At 40.3% G+C, this 19,135-nt stretch overlaps 1 protein-coding gene across 2 annotated transcripts in view; it reads left to right on the plus strand.

Moving 5' to 3' along the window:
* Positions 1–19,135, plus strand: part of LOC114052259 (cAMP-dependent protein kinase type I-beta regulatory subunit) — a 247,615-nt gene that overhangs the window by 167,332 nt on the left and 61,148 nt on the right. For both annotated transcript variants that reach the window (XM_027874783.1, XM_027874784.1), the window contains one exon: positions 10,984–11,142. In XM_027874783.1, the coding sequence (XP_027730584.1) occupies positions 10,984–11,142 (159 nt within the window). The remainder of the gene's footprint in view (positions 1–10,983; positions 11,143–19,135) is intronic.

Consider the following 19,135-nt stretch of genomic DNA (forward strand, 5'->3'; position numbering starts at 1 on the left):
TTTCAGCTATACCTTATGATCCCTTTACAAATTTGTCCTTTAACCTGTGTGCTGTCTAAACTATTTTTTTTCTCTAATAACTAGAAATGAGTGATTTTTTTTTTTTTGAGCCCGGGTCTCTCTATCTCTTCCAGGCTAGTAGTGCCATGGCTAGTCAAAGGCCAGATCTCATCACTGATTGTCAAGGGAGCTTTGACTTTCTCCATTTCTGTCCTGGGCCTATTTGTCCCCTCCTTAGTCAGCCTGGCATCTTCTAATATTGGGGCTTGCCCTCTTGATGCTCAACTTATTGCAGATACCTGATTGCCTTCAGCCCACTTCTGTTCAGAATTTCTAAGCTCCAATGATCTGCTGCCCTCAGTCTCCCCAGGGGAAAGATTACAGGCTTTCACCATCACGTCTGTCTGGAAAGAATAATTTTTTTAAAAAACTGAACCTTAGGATTTCATTTTATAGGGAACTCCCAGAGTCCCTTAGCAACTATATGTCAGAGGCTGCCCTGGAACCTAGGTCTTCTTAACTCTCAGGTCCCTTTTTTGTCCACTATATCATCTTAGTGATAATGACTCAAGTTTTTGTAATGTTTTATAATCTTCAAAGAGCTTTTGTCATAGTAGTCCTGTGAGATGGGAAGAGAGTTCAGATTTTATTAAACCCGTATTATAGATGAGGCCTCAGAGTTTAAGTGACTTACGTAGCTAGTAAGTGTCAGGACCAAGCTGAGAATTAAAACCAGGTTTTTCTAGTTCTAGAGGATATATATTCTCTCTCTCTCTTCTCTCTTCTCTCTTCTCTCTTCTCTCCTCTTCTCTCTCTCTCTCTCTCCTCCTCCTCCTCTCTTCTCTCTTCCCTTCTCTTCTCTTCTCTCTCTCTCTCTCAGATATGTGATTTCATTGCTATAGAGAACTCTCAGTGAGAGACATGTTCAGATCAGCACCTGCTATGTAATTTACAGTCTTAGTGTCTTTTCTGGGGTGGGGAAAAGGGAAAGGAATAAACATTTATGTAGCACCTACTATGTGCGAGGTACCATGCTAAGTTGTTTTACAAATATTGTCCTATTTAATCCTCAGAACAACCCTCTGAGGCAGGTGCTATTTTTAATCCCCATTTTACAGTTGAGGGAACTGGAATGAACAGAGATTGAGTGACTTGCCCAAGGTCTCACAGCTAGTAGTATCTAAGAGCAAATTTGAATTCAGGTCTTCCTGACTCTAGGCCCAGTACTCTGTTCACTGGGTCATCTGCCTGCTCAGGACACTGAGAGGTTAAGTGACTTGCTGAGAGGTCAGTATGTTTTAGGGTCTTTGTGACCATTAAGGTCAGCTAGCTCTCTCTCCACTAGGCCATATCTGGCTCTCAATTCTTTATTCTTGGTGCATATGGGGGTTTATAGCCCTCTCTATTGTGTCATTTTGTGACAAGCTCTTCAGCAAGGACCTAAACAAAATGTAGGGGTTCAGAAATAGTTACAAGGATGGGATGGCAGTTGTGTAGAAACATCCTGTCTCTGAACATTTTTCCATGGTGGAAATCAATTATCTTTTAACCTAGTAATGTAGTTGAGGCTGGTGGATGAGCTAGGGGCAGAGGAGTAATGTTTAGTGTGCTAGAGAAAGCACTTCTGTTTTCACTGTTTACTTGGGCCCATTCTGAAAAGGTTTTTTTTTTTTTTTTTTTTTCACAGTGGCTTTTCTCTTGCAGTACTGTGAGTTGTTCTTGTGTTTTGGTCTGGAGGACGTTGCCTTTGGGGAAGGGAGGAGGAAGGGAAAGCATAATCAGTGGAAGAAAAGAAAAACCTACCCCAGATAGATTTGATTTGGGTTCCCAGTTCCATAAATTGAACTCAGAAAGGGCCAAGTGTTTCCTCTGTTGTGGTGGGATTCCGTAGAGGTAGCTTTTTTGTATGTGTGTGGAGTCTGACAAAGTATAAACTGAGAGGGAACAACTCTTTTGCTGAATTCCATTGTCTCTGCTGGAAATACTTTCCTTTTGTTACGGCTCATACAGGGCTGTGTATAGTACTGTCTCAAAATGTGAAATGTACCAATCAAAAGCCAATTCTCTTGCTAAATAGCCATTATATGGTGTGTTTCTGCTGCCCCTAACAACATCGTATTCAATAACAGTAGGAAAAAGACTGAATTTTCCACAGAAATACCACAGTGGTCCAAATATTGGATTAAGATCATTCCAGCCTCTTGCTAGATTTCCTTTTAAAAAAAAATTCATTTTCTTAATCTTATGTAGTAAGGTCTTCAAGTAAGAGAGCTAATCTTTAAGAGAGAGAGTCAATAAAGTTTCTGAGCAAGAAAATGACATGGTTAAAGGATGGTTTAAAGAAAGGAGAGACTGAAGGCAGGAAGACAATAATAATTACAATAATCCCCGTGAAACTTATAGTTGAGGAGAGGGAGGGAGATCAAGGAAGATTTCTTGGGGGATGTAGCATCTCTCATCCTCCTTGCCAGTGCCTGCTTCACCCTAGAGAAACTCCCACCCTTGGGCTCATATTTATGGATTCCTTACTGCCTCTCCCTGACCACTATTTTCAGGAAAATCCCCAGTGATGCTTCACTTCACTCATTACCTTCTGGGTCTCTCCTTGGCCATCCTTTCCACCTAACCTTACTTCTTTATCTTTTCTTCCTTTCTCCCTTCCCTCTGTTTTTGAAACCAAGAACTACTTTGCCATTGTTCCTAGATGGGGTGTGTCAGTCTACTCACCTGTGGCTCAAAGTAACTTTCAGGACCAAAGTGCCACTCCCCATTTTGTGTAGTCTCCTCTTTTGCAATGTAAACTTATGGGCAGGGACTGTCTTTACTTCTTGCATTTGTATCTCTATCACTCAGCACCCTGCTTGACCACTGAGTATAGCACTTAATATATAGTTTTTCATTCATTCATTCATTCATTCATTCATTCATTCATTCATTCTTGTTAAGTCTTGAAGGATGTATTGAATTTCGAAAGGACATCTGGGAAGGGGCATACCATTCTGGATGGTAGCTATAATACTATCTAACATTTACATAACCTTACTATGTGCCAGGCACTTTACAATTATTATTTCATCTGATCTTCACAACAGTCCTGGGAGGTAGGTGCTATTATTATTATTATCCCTATTTTACAGATGAGGAAACTGATATAAACAGACATTAAATGACTTGCCCAAGGTCACACAGCTAGTAAGTGCTTGAGGCTGAATTTGAACTCTGGTGTTCCTGATTCCAGGTCTAGTGGATAGAGTTATCTACTGTACCACCTAGCTGTCTAATAGATGGAGAGAACAGTAATCTTCCCCCCATGGTAAAAAACAAAAACAAAAAACTTCTATCCCAATATAAGTTCCTTGAGGGTAGGGAATGTTTTTATTTTGTCTTTGTTTCTCTAGACTTTCAGGGGTGGGGAACATGGGGCCTTAAGGCCACATGTGGCCCTCTAGGTCCTCAGGTGGGGCCCTTTGACTGAATCCAAACTTCATAGAACAAATGCCCTTAATAATCTCCCTTTATAAAAGAATTTGTTCTGTGAAGTTTGGATTCAGTCAAAGGGCCCCACTTGAGGACCTAGAGCGCCACATGTGGCCTCGAGGCCACAGGTTCCCCACCCCTGCTCTAGAGCCTCTCATAGTACTTGGAACATAGTAGGTGCCCATTCAATACTTATTCGTTTGGATTAAGAGAAGGCTTAATTGCTGGGAGAGACAATGACTGGCCTCAGATTTAGGGTAAATACTCTCCTTCTGCTAACATTCTTTACATGAAATCCGACACCTAGGAAATATTCCTAAATTTGAGTAGAGTAAGACTCAGGAGATCTGATTCTATTCCGCTAGTCTCATACCTCTCTGAAACCCTAGTTTTCTCTTTTGTAAAAGGAGAGTTCAAAGAGACCTTTGAATGTTCCAGGAATATCTAATTTAACACCTGTATGATTCAGCTAGTGGAGCAGGTCAAGTGGGCAAGATGCCTCCAGTGATCGGTGCAAATCAGGATGATACAGGAGATCATTCAGGGCCCATCTCAGGCCCTACCTCCTTCATGGACATTACCAAGAAGCCCCCTGACATTCATCCTGCTCTATCCCCATCCCTGCCCATTGCTTGGTTGTCTCTTATGGATGTACATCTTTAGTGTCAGCTTATATTTCATTTAGACTATTATCATAATCTCATATTGAAAGTCATAAACACAAAACGTTTAGAAAACAACACAAGCCTGTTTCCTAGACGAGATTGTAAGCTCCTTGAGGGGAGAGATTCAACTACAGGCATATCTCGTTTTATTGTACTTTGCTTTATTGCGCTTTGTAGGTACTGCATTTTTTACAAGTTGAAGGTTTGTGGCAACTTTGTGTCAAGCAAGTGTATTGGCACCATTTTTCCAACAGCATTGCTCATGTCCTGTCTCTATGTCACCTTTTGGTGATCCTCACGATATTCCAAATTTTTTCATTATTATTGTGTCTGTTATGGTGATCTGTGATCAGTGAGTGATCTTTGGTGTTACCATTGTAGTTGTTTTGGGACGTCACAAACCACGTCCATATAACATAATCGATAAATGTTGTATGTATTCAGAATGTTCCACTGACCAGTCATTCCTCTCCTTGGGCCTCCTTATTCCCTAAGACACAACAATTTTGAAATTAGGCCAATTAACAACCCTGTAATGGCCTCTCAATGTTCAAGTGAAAGGAAGGTTCACATGTCTCTCACTTTAAATCAAAAGCTCAAAGTGATTAAGCTTATATTGAAAACTGAGATCATCTAGATCAGTCAGCGGCCATCAACATTGAGGCAAGACCCTACACCAGCAAAAAGATTATGACTCACTGAAGTCTCAGGTGATTTTTTTTAGCAATAAAGTATTTTAAAATTAAGGTATATACATTTTTAAGACATAATATTATTGCACACTTAATAGACCACAGTATAGTGTAAACATATCTTTTATATGCACTGGGAAACCCAAATTCATTGGTCTTAGGAACCAAAAATTTTGGTGCAACTCCAAATAAAAGTAATTAATTACATGCTTAACATGTTACCCGCTTTCTTATGATGTTTGCCTTATTGCAGTGGTCAGGAATGGAACCCACAACATTTCTGAGGTATGCCTGTACATACTTTTTCTGGCGGTAGCTAGGTGGCACAAGTCTGGACTTGAAGTCAGAAAAACCTGAGTTCAGATCCAGCCTCAAACATTTCTAGCTATGTGACCCTGGGCAAGTCACTTAAGTGCTATGTGCCTCAGTTTCCTCATTGAGGATAATAATAGCATTTACCTCCCAGGGTATCAAATGAGATCTCATTTGTAAAGCTCTTTGCAAACCTTAAGGAGCTATATAAATGCATGCTATATAAATGTTGTTATTATTAACAATAATAATTATTATTATATTCTCTATAAGCCTAGTCCAGTGATGGCACATACAACACTGAATGTTAATTGGTGAAACAGTTTTTTTCTTTTGATTGCATATGTCAAAATGGTGCCAATACACTTGCTTGACACAAGGTTGCCACAAACCTTCAATTTGTAAAAAATGCAGTATCTGCAAAGCACAATAAAGCAATGTGTACCTTAGAAAACCTTAGTCCTATTTCCCCCCTTTTTTTCCTTTGTTGTCTCTAGTCTCAGACTCCATCCAATCTGGGAGGCAGAATACAGTCTAAGTATAGCCTAGATCCAGCCACCGGCAATGGAGCCATTAGCATGGCTACATGTTATATTTATGTTGGTGTTGGTCTGCATTGATGATATAGCCAACATTTATGTAGCTCTTCAAGGTTTGCAAAGAGTTTTACATATATAATTTCATTTGAGCCTTACAGTAAACCTGAGAGGTGGATGCTAAATTATCCTTGTTTTATTGACAAGTAGACTGAGAAAGTTAAATGACTTGTCTGGGATAATATAGATAATAAGTGTCTAAGGCAGGATTTGAACTCAGATTTTTGTGGCTTCAAGTCTAGTGCTCTATCCATGGCACTATTTAGCTGCCTTGTTAGAGAGTCCGAGTTTTAAATCTAGAGTCAGAAAAGCCTGGGTTCAAATCCTGCCCCTGATACTTTAAAGCTGTGATTGTGGGCAATTCACAATCTTTTCTAGCCTCGGTCTTGTCATCTGTAAGATGAGGATAATGACAATACTTGTCACCTCACCTCATCTCATTGTGAGTCTCAGATGAGATAATATAACATACTTAAAGTACTATATAAATGCCAGTTTATTATTCATTGCTATTTAAGGACCTATATATTCAAACCAGTATCCAAGAAACAATCTCTTCAAGTGGGGACATTGGAGTCTGCTTCAGAAGGAGTAGGCTATGCAGCCAGAACCTTTCCGCCTCTAGATCCTGAAGGGACCAGGCAACCAGTAAAGTTATCCAGCTTTAATGTAGAAATATGTTTTGCATGATTTCACATATATAGTTGATATCCTATTGCTTGCTTGTCAGTAGGTGTGAGAAGGGGGTAGCCAGGAAGGAGAGAATTTGGAATTCAAAATTTAAAAAGAAAAGAATGTTTAAAATAAATAATAAATTAGAATGTTTAAAGAAATAAAGTTATCTAGCTTTATTAGGAAACATAGAAAGGGGAATGTTTGAAACCCCAGGGATGGGATGTGTTTAGCCTTGGGAAAGTGGAGGAGGGACATGGTAAGGGGAAGTAGCAATAGAGACAGAATGTAGGTCATCGCATTTGATATAAGGAGTGTATTTGAAGAGAGGACAGTGCAGGGAGGGGTGGGGCACAGAAGAAAAACACAAATTGTCAAAGAGGGTTCAAGAGACAGTTGAGATGGGTACTTGGATACTGGTAGAGAGAGTTGGCATCACTGTAGGAACCAAGCATAGGGATGAGGGCCACTTTTTAGTGATCTCAGAGTAGACTCATTCCATCAAAGGGCCTCCTAACAGAGGATTGGGGTGGGTGATTAGCTGGGCTCATCCTGCTAATTGGTTTGATTTTGAGGCACACTAATGGGGTCTAATGTCTCAAATGTGTCTGAAATTTCTGCCATTTTAGTTATTCCCTCTGGGTTAAACAATGCTTCCTGAAAGCCCTGCTTGCAAACACATTACTCTGCAGCGTAAAACGTTGACCGCAGATTGGTTATTACCAATGGCTTCATAGGAGATATGAGAAGATGTCTTCCCACTCCTCTGCAGATGTGGGGATCCACAGGTGTGGAACATTGCAGATAATGTCAGTAATGTATTACTCCATTTTGCTGAATTTGCTTCATTTTTTTCCCTCTCTAAGAAAAAAAAAGAAAGAAATCTCTAATAAGCAAGCATGTGCTGGAACAAGCTTGTACTGACTTGGGAGAGTCAATTGTTAAATCTTCAGTGTGAGCTTTTATACCTCAGAAATTGGCAAATGCTACAAATCAGGGCTTGATTTATTGTTTTGTTGTTTGTCTAGTCTTAAAAAAGTGATTGAGAAAATGTTAATAATACAACTTAAACTTACATCTGTTGTGCATACATAATTTTTTTTCCCCTGGAGACGCAGTTGTTAAACATGTACCAGCACACTATTGGTTATAAGGGGTACTTCTCCGGAAGGTTGGAGGAAAGGGATACAGAGGGAAATCTAGGCAATTAAAAAAAAAGATATCCATAAAAATCTATTTTTTTTAAATGGCTTTCAGAATTAAGGGTAAGGAAAACACAAATTTATACTGAAGTTTGAGGCTGACTTGTGTTACAGTTTTGCCTGAGACAACATTTTCTATGAGTTGACAGACTTTATCTGGTAGGTAATTGTTTAAGGAGAGCAATCAGTCTTGGGGGAGTGAAGGTGTGTATGTGTGGGTAGAGGTCAGTCACTCACTTTGCTGAGAGGCAAAAGTCTGGGTCTAGTATTATCTCTACCACTGTGTGACCCTGGGCCAGTCACCTTACTTTCTTATAAATAAGCAAAATAGACCCAAAGTGAGGGGGTTAGATTAGGTGATCTCTGAGGATTTTTCCAGCTTGAGAAGAAACACTAAGTTGCTAAAAGGGATTTTTGAATTTTGAAGATCCCAACCAAGGACACTCCCCTCCCCCAAGTTCCCTGTCTTGTTATTCTTGAGAAATTGAGAAGGATAAAATTTTTCATCCTTTAACTTCTTCAGTGTACCCTGTTAAGAATGCAATTGCATTTAGATTTATGGAGCTGCCTAACCTGAAATAGGGTCCTTCCTCTCCTCTGAATATCAGCTTACTTCTAACTTCTTGCCAGTTGTGTGGGAGTTCAGTTAATGCAGTCTGTTTATTCATCCTGGCCATCTAATTAGAAGTGCCCCATCCTTGCTCTCTCTGTGTGCCCTGGATGGAATGAGCAGGAATTGGATGTTATGAAACTTGGATGAAATAGCTCAGCCTGGGAGGTGAAATACTTTTCTGACTTATTAAATCTATTGAAGCTTTTCTTGAACGGACATAAACTACTTAAATTCTATTTTAGCCCATATAAAATGTTGCTTCTCTTTGACTCTTCAAATTAATTTTTAAATGAAGGACATTAGCCAAATCCTTGGGATAGTTGAGGGGAGGGAGCTCAGAAACCTAGACCAAGCTGTCACTTTAAAAAATAAGCACTACTAGTAGTGTTATTGGTTATTATAAACATAATCCTTCATTGATTTCAATCTCAACAGCTTCCATGATCCTTTGGAATACATTCTCTCTTCTGCATATACACCCATTTTGCTAATGGATACTATTCTTTGAGCTCATTGACACACTGAGAGAATAAAGAATGCATTGTGTCAATTTATAGTAACTGAAGCTGCATAATAGTGGCATAATAAACAATTGGTACTATTCTTAGATTGAATTCGAATCGCACAGTCAATGCATAGTACGTCAACCCACATAGGTTGAAAGGGAATCTTGTCCAAAGGGACCTCTGGTCTGATACAGCTTAGCAGAAGTAGCAGAGTCATAGTGATTCCATTCATCCCAGAGACCCAAAGCACTCTAGAGTTTGCTGTTAATAAGAGAAAAGACATCAATATCAGTGTTTTCCAAAGGGCATCAGAATTCATTCAGGAGCCAGTGGGACAAGAAAAAACCATCCATGGGGTGGATAGGTGGAAAGAGATATGTGGTGGGTGGTGGTGGTAAATGAATAATGGTTTGAGTGACAGGAAAAGAGTGAAAGTAAGTTCTTCCCAATTGTTAATTTGCTCTCTCCTACATACTTAGCACATTTGAACATAACTAATTTTTGTCTATCTCGTTGTAAGCTACTGAGGACATCGACTAGGTTGTCTTCTTCTTTTTCTTCTTCTTCCTCTTCTTCTTTTTCTTCTCCTTCTTCCTCTTCTTCTTATTCTTCTCCTTCTCCTTCTCTCCTCCAAAATGAGGGATCGACTAAGAGATCACAGAAAGAGGCAAAGGTCCTATGTATACAAAAATATTTAGAGCAGCACTTATCATAGCAAAGAACTGGAATGACTGATTAAAATGTCACATATGAATGTAATAGAATATTGTTATGTCTTAAAAATGACAAACATGAAGAATTCAGAGAAACTTGAAAACTAGTGAACTGGTATAGATGGAAATAAACAGATTAGGATAATGATTTACATGATGGGCCCAATAACGTAAAGGGAAATAAGACTGAAAGATCTTAGTTCTCTGTGATCAATACAGTGACAATCATGACTTTTAAAAAGTCAGTCAGTAAACATTTATTAAGTACCTACTTTGTGCCAAGCACTGTGCTTAAGCTCTAGGGAAAAAGAAAGACGGTGTCTACCCTCAAGGAGCTTACAATCTAGTGGGAGAAGACAACACACAAGGAAACTGTAAAGGAAGGGGGGATGGAAAGGTACACCCACTGTTGGGAGCATGATGGAGAAATCCAAAGGGATATAGCCAGCTGGGAAATGATGAGATGACTGGCCTGAGTGCCCTCCTTAAATAGAGATTTTGGAAGGAATTCTCCCTCCAAATACCCTCCCATATTCTACCCTCCAGTCAGAGGGGTCCTAGGGGCAGAGGTGTATTGATGAGATGTGAGTTCCAAAGTTGATGTCATTTTGCAGGATGATGAGGTTCCTGGAGTCATGATGGAGAAGTCCAAAAGAATACAACTGGGTGGGAAATGAGCTAAAAACCATATTGGTGGTCAGAGGTTCTCCTTTCCCCTTCCTCCCCTCTACTCCCCAGAGAGCTGGTGGACTAGAGGTATGGAATGAGACATGCATTTTCAAACCTGGCCAACATATTGATTTGTTTAACTGTACAATACTTATCTATTCTTTGGAAAGTGAATAGGAAGTGACAGTAATTTTTTAAAAGAGCATCAATAAAACATTTTTTTAAAAATTCAAACAAAATGATGAGGTGGCCAGAGCTAAGCAATAGTTTTGAGGAACTGAGTTTAGAATCTCTTCCATAGCTCCAGTAATCTTTGGATTCATTAAAGCATGTGTTTAAAAATCACTTTCAGGAGTCATATGGTCCTGGCAGAAAATGTTTTGTTTTGTTTTGTTTTATTCCCAAGCACCCAGTTCTGCTACTTGCTTCCCAACCTCATTAAAATTATTAACTCATCTTTGGGGTCTGACATTGACACCAAATGGCTAAAGTCATGCCCGTCTGATTTGCTGGTTCTATGTTAGAAGCCCAGAAAGAGAAGCTTGAAACCAGTAACCCATAGGAGGAAAGAATGAAGGGAAGGAAGAAAGGAAGGAAGGAAGGTGTTGAATCAATACAATCAATGTCTTCCAGCTAGGTGACTTGAAATTCTATCCACAGAGCTGGTTGTCATTCCTTTATGATGGAGCAAAGAAACTGTCAGACCGTTGTTTTCTTTGCTTCTATTCTAGATTTTGTTGGAGGATGGGGAAGAAAGGTGAAGGGGGAGGAGGATTATAACCTTTTTAGGTTAGCTGCCAGGGAAAGGAATAGCAAAATCCTTTAATTTGTCTTCCTTTCTTTCTGTTTCTGCTTATTTTCTGTAGGTGTACGTGAATATGGAATGGGTGACCAACATTGGAGAAGGAGGCAGTTTTGGAGAACTTGCGCTGATCTATGGCACACCAAGGGCTGCCACTGTCAAAGCCAAGACCGACCTCAAACTTTGGGGCATTGATCGGGATAGCTACAGGCGCATTTTGATGGTAAGTCCTTTTTTAAGCTAGGCCAAGGTTGCTGAATTTGGAACTGAACTTCCAATATAATTAAGTATAAGCATTTCACCAACTTCAGTTACTTCCCTGGACACAGAAACGGCACTGTGGGTAAGTATCATCAATAATAGCTAGCATTTCTGGCACTATGCTAAGTGCTTTACAAATATTATCTCATTTGGTCCTTATAACATTCCTGTGAGGGAGGTACTATTATTTATCCCCATTTTACAGATAAGGAAATTGAGGCAGATAGAGGTTAAGTAATTTTACTGGGTCTCCTGACTTCCAAGACTACCATTCTTGCCATCATCCCATCTGCCTTCTAAATGCAACACTGTGGAGCAAAATGTTCTCGTACAAGGGCATGGAGGGCATGAATTAAATTCATTTTACAAGTTGAAGGCTGTGCATAATTCTTAACTTGGCCAAAGTCTTATGAAATAATTACAATAGGATGAGAACTAAGCTGCATTTAGATACCCTAATCCCCATGCTTTCATTAGATCTCTCTCCTATAAATGCTTCCTGATAGGTGTGTTCCATAGGCTGTCCACTACATCACTTCAGTAGGTTACAGTGAATGTCATTTGATGTTTTGGATACAATAGAGAAAGCAACAGAGCTGTCCATGGCCCTAATCTGGTTCCACCTCATGGGACCTCATTTGATAACTCTTCCTCACTCAGTCATTCCTCTGACAGCACTAGACTCCCCATCTGTTAGCCATTCTTTTTAAGTACTCTCTATCTGGAAAATAATACTTTCCATGAGCACTAAATCCCGTTTTTAGAAAAACAGTACTTGACACACATCCTGCAAATCCCCGAGACTTTAAGATTCCTTTGTCCTTTAGCGTCAGACACATGTTATGGGGTTGGGGAGAGGGTGGAGAAGAGAAATGTTATAGCAGTGAAACAAGACCTAACCTTTCCAGGAGAGAGGAAGAAATGTGGTTGGACAAGTGGCAATGTGAATGGCTTTCATATTTTCTCTCGCCTTGATGAATCTGAAGGGCGGTAAGTCAGTAATGGGAGTAATGGAGGCCTGAGATTGGGATGCTATCCTGGAGACTTCCTGTTAATGTTTCTTCTTTTTTTTCTTTGAGGACAGTGGTGATTCTCTAGAGGTGCCTTGGAGAAATGAGAGACTGTATTGCCTCTGCTTTTTGGCATGGTCCTATTTGCACAGTAGGACTAATGTGACTCTATAAGAATACTTCACCCCTCAGACTTTGCACAGTACTTTCTGTCTAATTGTTTGGGAGAAGTATTTAAAAAAAAACACCACCACCACCTTAAAAAACAAACAAACAAACAAACAAACAAACAAACAAACAGCAAACCATAATGTGTGATATTTGCCTGTTAAACTCAGTGAAAGCCAGGCCCAATTTTTATTCATTTTATACATAAACTATGTAGTATTTTCTATATAGTACTGTTCTGGGATTGTAAACACATTAGTTTCTACAAACAGCAACATCTAGAGAACTTTTTCCTTCAATAGGAAATCCCCCTTCTATTTGGGATCTTCTGGAATCCATTGGTGAACACTTTTGGTGAGCACTTATCTCCCTATTTGATGTCTCTTAATTTCTGAGGTGAAATCTGTCCCAGAATCTTTTAACTTTCCCCAGCTGGCCAGAGCATCAAACAGCTATGATTTCATCAGTCCTGAAACTGTCCTTCCCTAATGCAGTTCAAAAACAGTGTGTAACATAATCTTAGCCCTGCCTTGGCTCACAGAGCTTTAGTGACACGCCTGTGGTGACACAGGTAAATATCAGAAGTGAGATTTGAACCCAGAACCTCCCAACACAGGATCCAGCGTGCTGTCCATTAAGCCATACTGCCTCTGCATATTTTCAGGGTACCAAACCTACGATTTCCTTGATATGGGAAACTCTCAATGAGGAAGAAAACCCTCTGCCAAAGTAGATCAGCAGTTACTTCGCAAATGTGTAACTTTAAAGTTGCTAGGGGAGCCCTGAGAAATGGAACTTGAGCCCAGGTCTTCTTGATTCTGGGTTCACACTATGCCATGATGCAACAGCTTCTGCACATAGTAGGTGCTTAATGAAGGCTTCTAACAAGGACATCTCTGTAGCAGGAGTAATTCAATCAAGTCATCTTTCAACTTGCAGAAGGCAGGAGAATAGCCTAGTAAACAAGCCGATCTCATAATGAAGACGTTCAATTCCTGGTAAACAATAAAGCAGGCCTGATATGCCCCTAGACTACTGTGCCTGAGATTGATCTATAGCAGAAAGAGCGATTTCCTGCCTATATCCTGTTCTGTCCTTTGCCCTGAGTCATCAGGCATGAGCACATTGGTGCACTTCAGAAATTTTAGTGGCCTCAATACAACTTTAAAAAAAAAATCACCTTTATTGTAAAGACTCATATCCAACTGTAGGAACTGGTCAGACTTGATTACCCAGAACTGAGGAACAGATGTCCATCTCTTTTTGATAGCCTGCTGGAGCTAGTCATTTGATGAATATCTCTCTTGCCAGCGGCAATTCCTCTAAAGAGGAACATAATTTCAAGAATTCTTCTTTGTTTTGGAAGAAGGATGATAACAGCATAGCTTGAATGCCATTGGCTTCTACTGTACTCCAGTCTAATTTCCCAATGACCTTCATAGACCAATGAGAAGCCCTTTTGGTTTCCAGGGATTAAGACAAGATCAGCAGCTTGGATTCAGTTATGAGGCTGTAGTGCCGTCTATGGCTCTTGTACCAAGCCACGTTTTAGGGCCCTGCTTCTCTAGGTAGATGTGTGATTATCCACTTGACAGACAACCTGCTTCCGTTTGTACTTTTCACGGGCAGCTACATCATGCAATAATCTTCCTTGAGGCCCTTATCCTTAAATCTTGAGAGAGGTGTCTGTGGTTCTGGTCAAATTTTTGAGACCATTGACCTAGTTAAAGCCCAGGAAGATGCTTTAGAGGAGTGATTTTTTTTTTCTTCTGAATTTATTGTTTTGCTAAACTCAAACAGGCCGTGTGGAGCAGTGGAAAGATCTCTGAACCTGGAGCACTGGCTGAACTTGTTACTAGACCCAAATTCCAATCGTCGTTCTACTGCCTTTGGGTGGTTGTTCAGTCATTTTCAGTTGTGTCTAACTCTCCATGACTCCGTCTCGGGTTTTCTTGGCAAAGATACTGGAGTTCTTTGCCATTTCCTTTTATAGCTTATTTTATGGATGAGGAAACTGAGGCAAACAAAGTGAAATGACTTACCCAGGATCACACAGCTTGTAAATGTCTACTACCTTTAAGACCTTGAGCAAATCACTTCACTCTGTAGGCCTCGGTGTCCTCATCTGTAAAAAGAAAGGGTTAAAGTCCCTTCCCCCTCTGGAGCTGTAATCCTATGAGACGGTTACATTCTAAAATTTAAGGAGTGTTTGTTAAGCCCTTACTGTATGCCAGGAACCTGGAATACAAAGTCAAAAAATGAAACAGTTCTTGCCCTCTAGATGCTTATGTTCATAATTGAGACACTTACATTTCTAGATGGGAATTAAAGGGATTTCAGAATGTGTTGTAGAGGTCAAAGGGAGAAGACTAGGATTGAGGAAAGCACAGTTGTTAGGAACTTGTGTTTCGCACATCACCCCAGTAAAGAAGCCCCCATTTCCAGATAGAACAGCTGTTATTTATTAAGTGGAAGAACACTGGACTTGTAATCCAAAGACCTGGATTCCAGATCTGACTCTGCCTCCTAAACAGTTGTGAGACTGGAGTAACTCATCATCTCAGAGCCTTATTTTCCTCACCTGTGAGATGTGAATAATGATTACTTGCTCTCAGGATTGTTGGGAGGATCAAATAAAACTAAAATATGATATTTTACAATTGTAAAGTGTGTGTGACAGTGGAAAGAGGACTAGATTTGGAGACAAAAGGCTTGGGTTTAAATGTGACTTTCCCCCCATTTGGGCAGTTGATTGACCCATTCTGAGGAAGTTTTGAGGGGGCAGAAAGCCTTCTGATGCCACTGACGATACATAACTGGGTTACCATTATTTTATCCAGGTAAGACCAGCCTTAGTCAAGTTTCAAGCAGACCTAAGGCCAGTGGTCTCCAGGAGTCTCAGAGCAACACAGGCTATTTTTCAGGAACCTTTATTTACGTGCCTATGAAGTATTTCTTCACTGTCTCCCATTATACTGCTCATTGAGAGACCTTCATTGTAGGGAAGTTTCTTTAAGGCTTTCTCAGTCAGGATGGACATGCAATGATGATTCTGGGATGGCTAAGAAGAAAAAGGCATTTTCAGGCCTCCATTTTGCTCCCCAAGCCTTTGTCTCTATCCCTTTGTCCTTCCCTCCCCTCTCCCTCTCTCCATCTCTTTCTCCTTCTCTCTCTCCTTCACTCCCTATTTCCCTCCCCTCTTTTATTTAGTCTCTTTCCCCTCCTCTCTTCCTCACTTTTCCTCTCCTCCTCACTTTCCCCTTTCTCTGTATCCCTTTCTTTCCCTTTCTATAACTCTGCTTTTTCCTCCCTCTCTTCATCTTTCCTTCTCTCCCCTCTGCAATCTTCCTTCTTCCTCTTTCTCTATCCTTCTCTTCTTTCTCTCTCTCTCCTCTTTTCCCGCTTCTCCCCCCTTTCACTATTCCCCTTTCCCTCTCCCTTCTTCTTTCTCCTTTCCCTCCTCTCTCTCTTCTCCTCCTGCTTCTCCTTTTCCCTTTCTCCTTTTCTCTCTCCCCTTCCTTTTCCCCCATTTTCTATTCCTTTCTCCTCCTCCTTCGCCTTTTCCTTTCTCCCTTTACTTCTTCCCCATTTCTGTATTCCCCTTTTTCCTCCCTTCTTCTCCCTTCTCCTTTCCCTCCTCTCCATTTCTCCCCTTCCTCCTGCCTCTCACTTCCCTCTCTCTTTTCTCCCTCTCTCCCTTTCCTCCTTTCTTTATTCCCCTTTCCCTTTCCTTCTCCCTTCTTCCTTCCTTTCCTTTTCTCCCCTTCCTCCATCCCCTCCTGTCTCTCCTCCCTCCCCCTCCTTCTCCCTTTCTCTCTCCTCCTCTCTCTGTCCTTTCTTTCCTCCTTTCTCCCCCTTTCACTATCCTCCTTCTGTCCTCTCTTTTCCTTTCGCTTTCCCCCTTCTTCTCCTTTCCTTCTCCCTCCTCCTCCTTCTGCTTCTCCCTTTCCCTCTCCTTCTCCTCCTCCTTCCCTCCCCTTCCTTTATCCCCTTCCCCCTTTCACCACACCCCTTCTCCCTTCCATTTTCTTCCTCCCCCTCTTTCCCATCTCCATCTCCTCTTTTCTCCTCCCTTTCTCTTCCCTCCCTCTCCCTCTTTTCTTTCCTCTCTCACCCACTGTATAGTTCCTGGATGTGGGTTTTTATATGACTGAGATCTTGCATCCAAGTCAGTTTCAAAACCACAAAGGGAGTTTATGTTTCCTTTCTTTAATTTAGAATCTTTTGTACTATGAATACTTGTGGGCATGACTGTAAAGATGGTTGGCTTTGTAAACACTAGGAAAGCAAATAGCCTAGTGGTTAGGGCTCATCTTTTTCTGGCGATAGCAAATCTGTCGTGAAGGAATTCTTAGATACATTTGTCTTTTTTCAGGGAAGCAGGGAGAAGTCTTAGATCACTGATAGATAGACTGGTTCCAACAACTAACAAGTATTTGTTCACTTACAGCATGCTTAATCTATTATGCAATCTAGGGCTTATAATAAAAGTATAAAGAATGGTCCCTATATGCAATATTTCCTAGAATGAAAAAAGAGACCACTTAGGCACTTTGCTGTTAGAGATCCTGGGTTTGAATCTGCTTTCTACTACCTGTGTGAGTCCCTTAAGATTTCTGGGGTTCAGCTTCATTTAACCTAGATATTCTCTGTCCCAATTTTGGGACTGATCTCCTTTCATCTTCTTTTTTTCTTCCTTGCTTTCCTTCAATCTATTTGCCCAGTTTAGACACATTTATTTGCTAAACCAAAGCCCACATTTTTCTTACATTTCCTTTTTTTTTTTTTAGGCAACTGGGGTTAAGTGACTTGCCCAGGGTCACACAGCTAGTAAGTGTCAAGTGTTTGGTCTGAGGCTGGATTTGAACTCAGGTACTCCTGACTTCAGGGCCAGCGCTCTATCTGCTGCGCCATCTAGCTGCCCCACATTTCCATTTCCTCCGGGGGAATTTCATAGCTGGTACTGCCTCCTTTTCCTGATTGGTCATCATTCCTTTGGCCACATTCATTTCTTCTGTGCCTCCACCTACCACTGGTAATAGATGACCATAAATGTAATTTGGCAGAACACTGAAATAAAATTTAAAAGAGCATGAAAATGATACTTGTTTCAAAATAGAAGGACCACTTCTATTTTCCAACACTTTGCTTTAATGCCTCAAACCTTAAGTGCCTAGAATTAATTCAATTTTTTTATGATGTCTGCATTTTAACATGCCTTAATGAAAGTGGAATTCTTTCAGGCAATTGCAAGAAAGATAGCTATATTTTTAAGGATTAGGGTTATATGCTTCTTTTACACCAAAACAAATTAATCTTAAACTGGTCATTTTTAATGCAGTCTTTTTTATGATCTATCATACTAGTGAAACTCTTTAGAGCTGTTATGGCTAATGGTCTGTCAGTATTTCCATTATCATTCTTTATTTTTCCAGAGTGTATTTAACTGATCGTAAAATTTTAGTTTGGGATACAACTTGGCTTACAGGGTTTTTATCAGGTACACTAGAACATGAGGCATGCGGCTCATGAAAATCAGTTATGTTATTAGAGCTTTTTATACTTTTCCACAGACTGAGGATTAGTTTTTCAGTATAGCCCTATACCATCATATTACATGGCAAAAACAGTACAGGAGGAAGTACAATATTATGGAAAGAGTATTGACTTTGGGGTGGAAAGACTCAGGTTCCAGTCTCACCTCTGATACTTTTCCTTGTCTCTGTGACCGTGGGCAAATCACTTAACCTCTCTAGACCTCAGTGTTTTTATTTGTAAAATGTGGGGATTGGACTAGATAACCTTTGAGGTCCTTTCCCGCCCCAGATCTGTGATACCATTTGCCCCTTTCCACTAACATCGAACAATGAAGTCATATCATGGTGTCTGTCTGGAAACCTAGTGTTTGGGTAACTTCCAGGAGGGAAATAAAAGTTAAGTAGGAAGGTTAAAATATGGACATCAGAAAATCCCTATCTTATACTCCATTCTCCACATTTTATTTTTGTTACTTTACCTTTGTATTCTTAGCCACATATTTCCTAGAAAAAAATTGCATTGTAAAAAACCAGGACTGTTAAAACTCCAGAATAAAGTACACTAGGTGAAGGTGACTACATTTTTGCTTTAGGCTGTACAATCCTAAGTTTCTTGTGGCTTTTGACAGTGACTCCTTCCAAAAAGAAGGTACCTAGATGGTGCTGTGGATAGAACAGTGGGCCTGGATTAGGGAAGACCCAAGTTCAAATACAGCCACTTAACCGTCTCTGTCTGCCTCAGTTTCCTCCATTATAAAATGGGGATCATGAAAGCACCTACCTCCTAGGGTTGTTGTAAGGATCAAATGAGGTAATATTTGTAAAATATTACCTAGCATATAGTAATTATTTAATAAATGATTGTTTTCTTCCTTTCCTAAAGTCCTAAACTGGCCTTTAATTACTCACTGGGACTTCCTTCCTTCCTTCTGATTCTTCCTTCCTTGCTTTCCCCCATTCTTCTTCCTCTGTTCAAGCATTTTTACTTGCTAAACCAAAGCCTTCATGTTTCTTACATTTCCATAGTTAGTACTACCTCCTTCTCCTGATTCATTGTCCCTCCTCTGGCTAAACCCATCTCTTTTATTCTTCTACCTACCATTGTAAGGTCCTCACACTAGGACCCATGTTATTGAACACCTGGTAAGGACTACTCCCTCCATCCCAGTTCTGCTTGTGGTTCATCATTAGTTTTATTGCTATATCAAAAATCTCGTCTCTGGTTAGTTCAAGCATTTAA

This window comes from Vombatus ursinus, unplaced genomic scaffold (genome assembly GCF_900497805.2).
Source record: "Vombatus ursinus unplaced genomic scaffold, bare-nosed wombat genome assembly UNPS02014807.1, whole genome shotgun sequence".
Classification (NCBI taxonomy): domain Eukaryota; kingdom Metazoa; phylum Chordata; class Mammalia; order Diprotodontia; family Vombatidae; genus Vombatus; species Vombatus ursinus.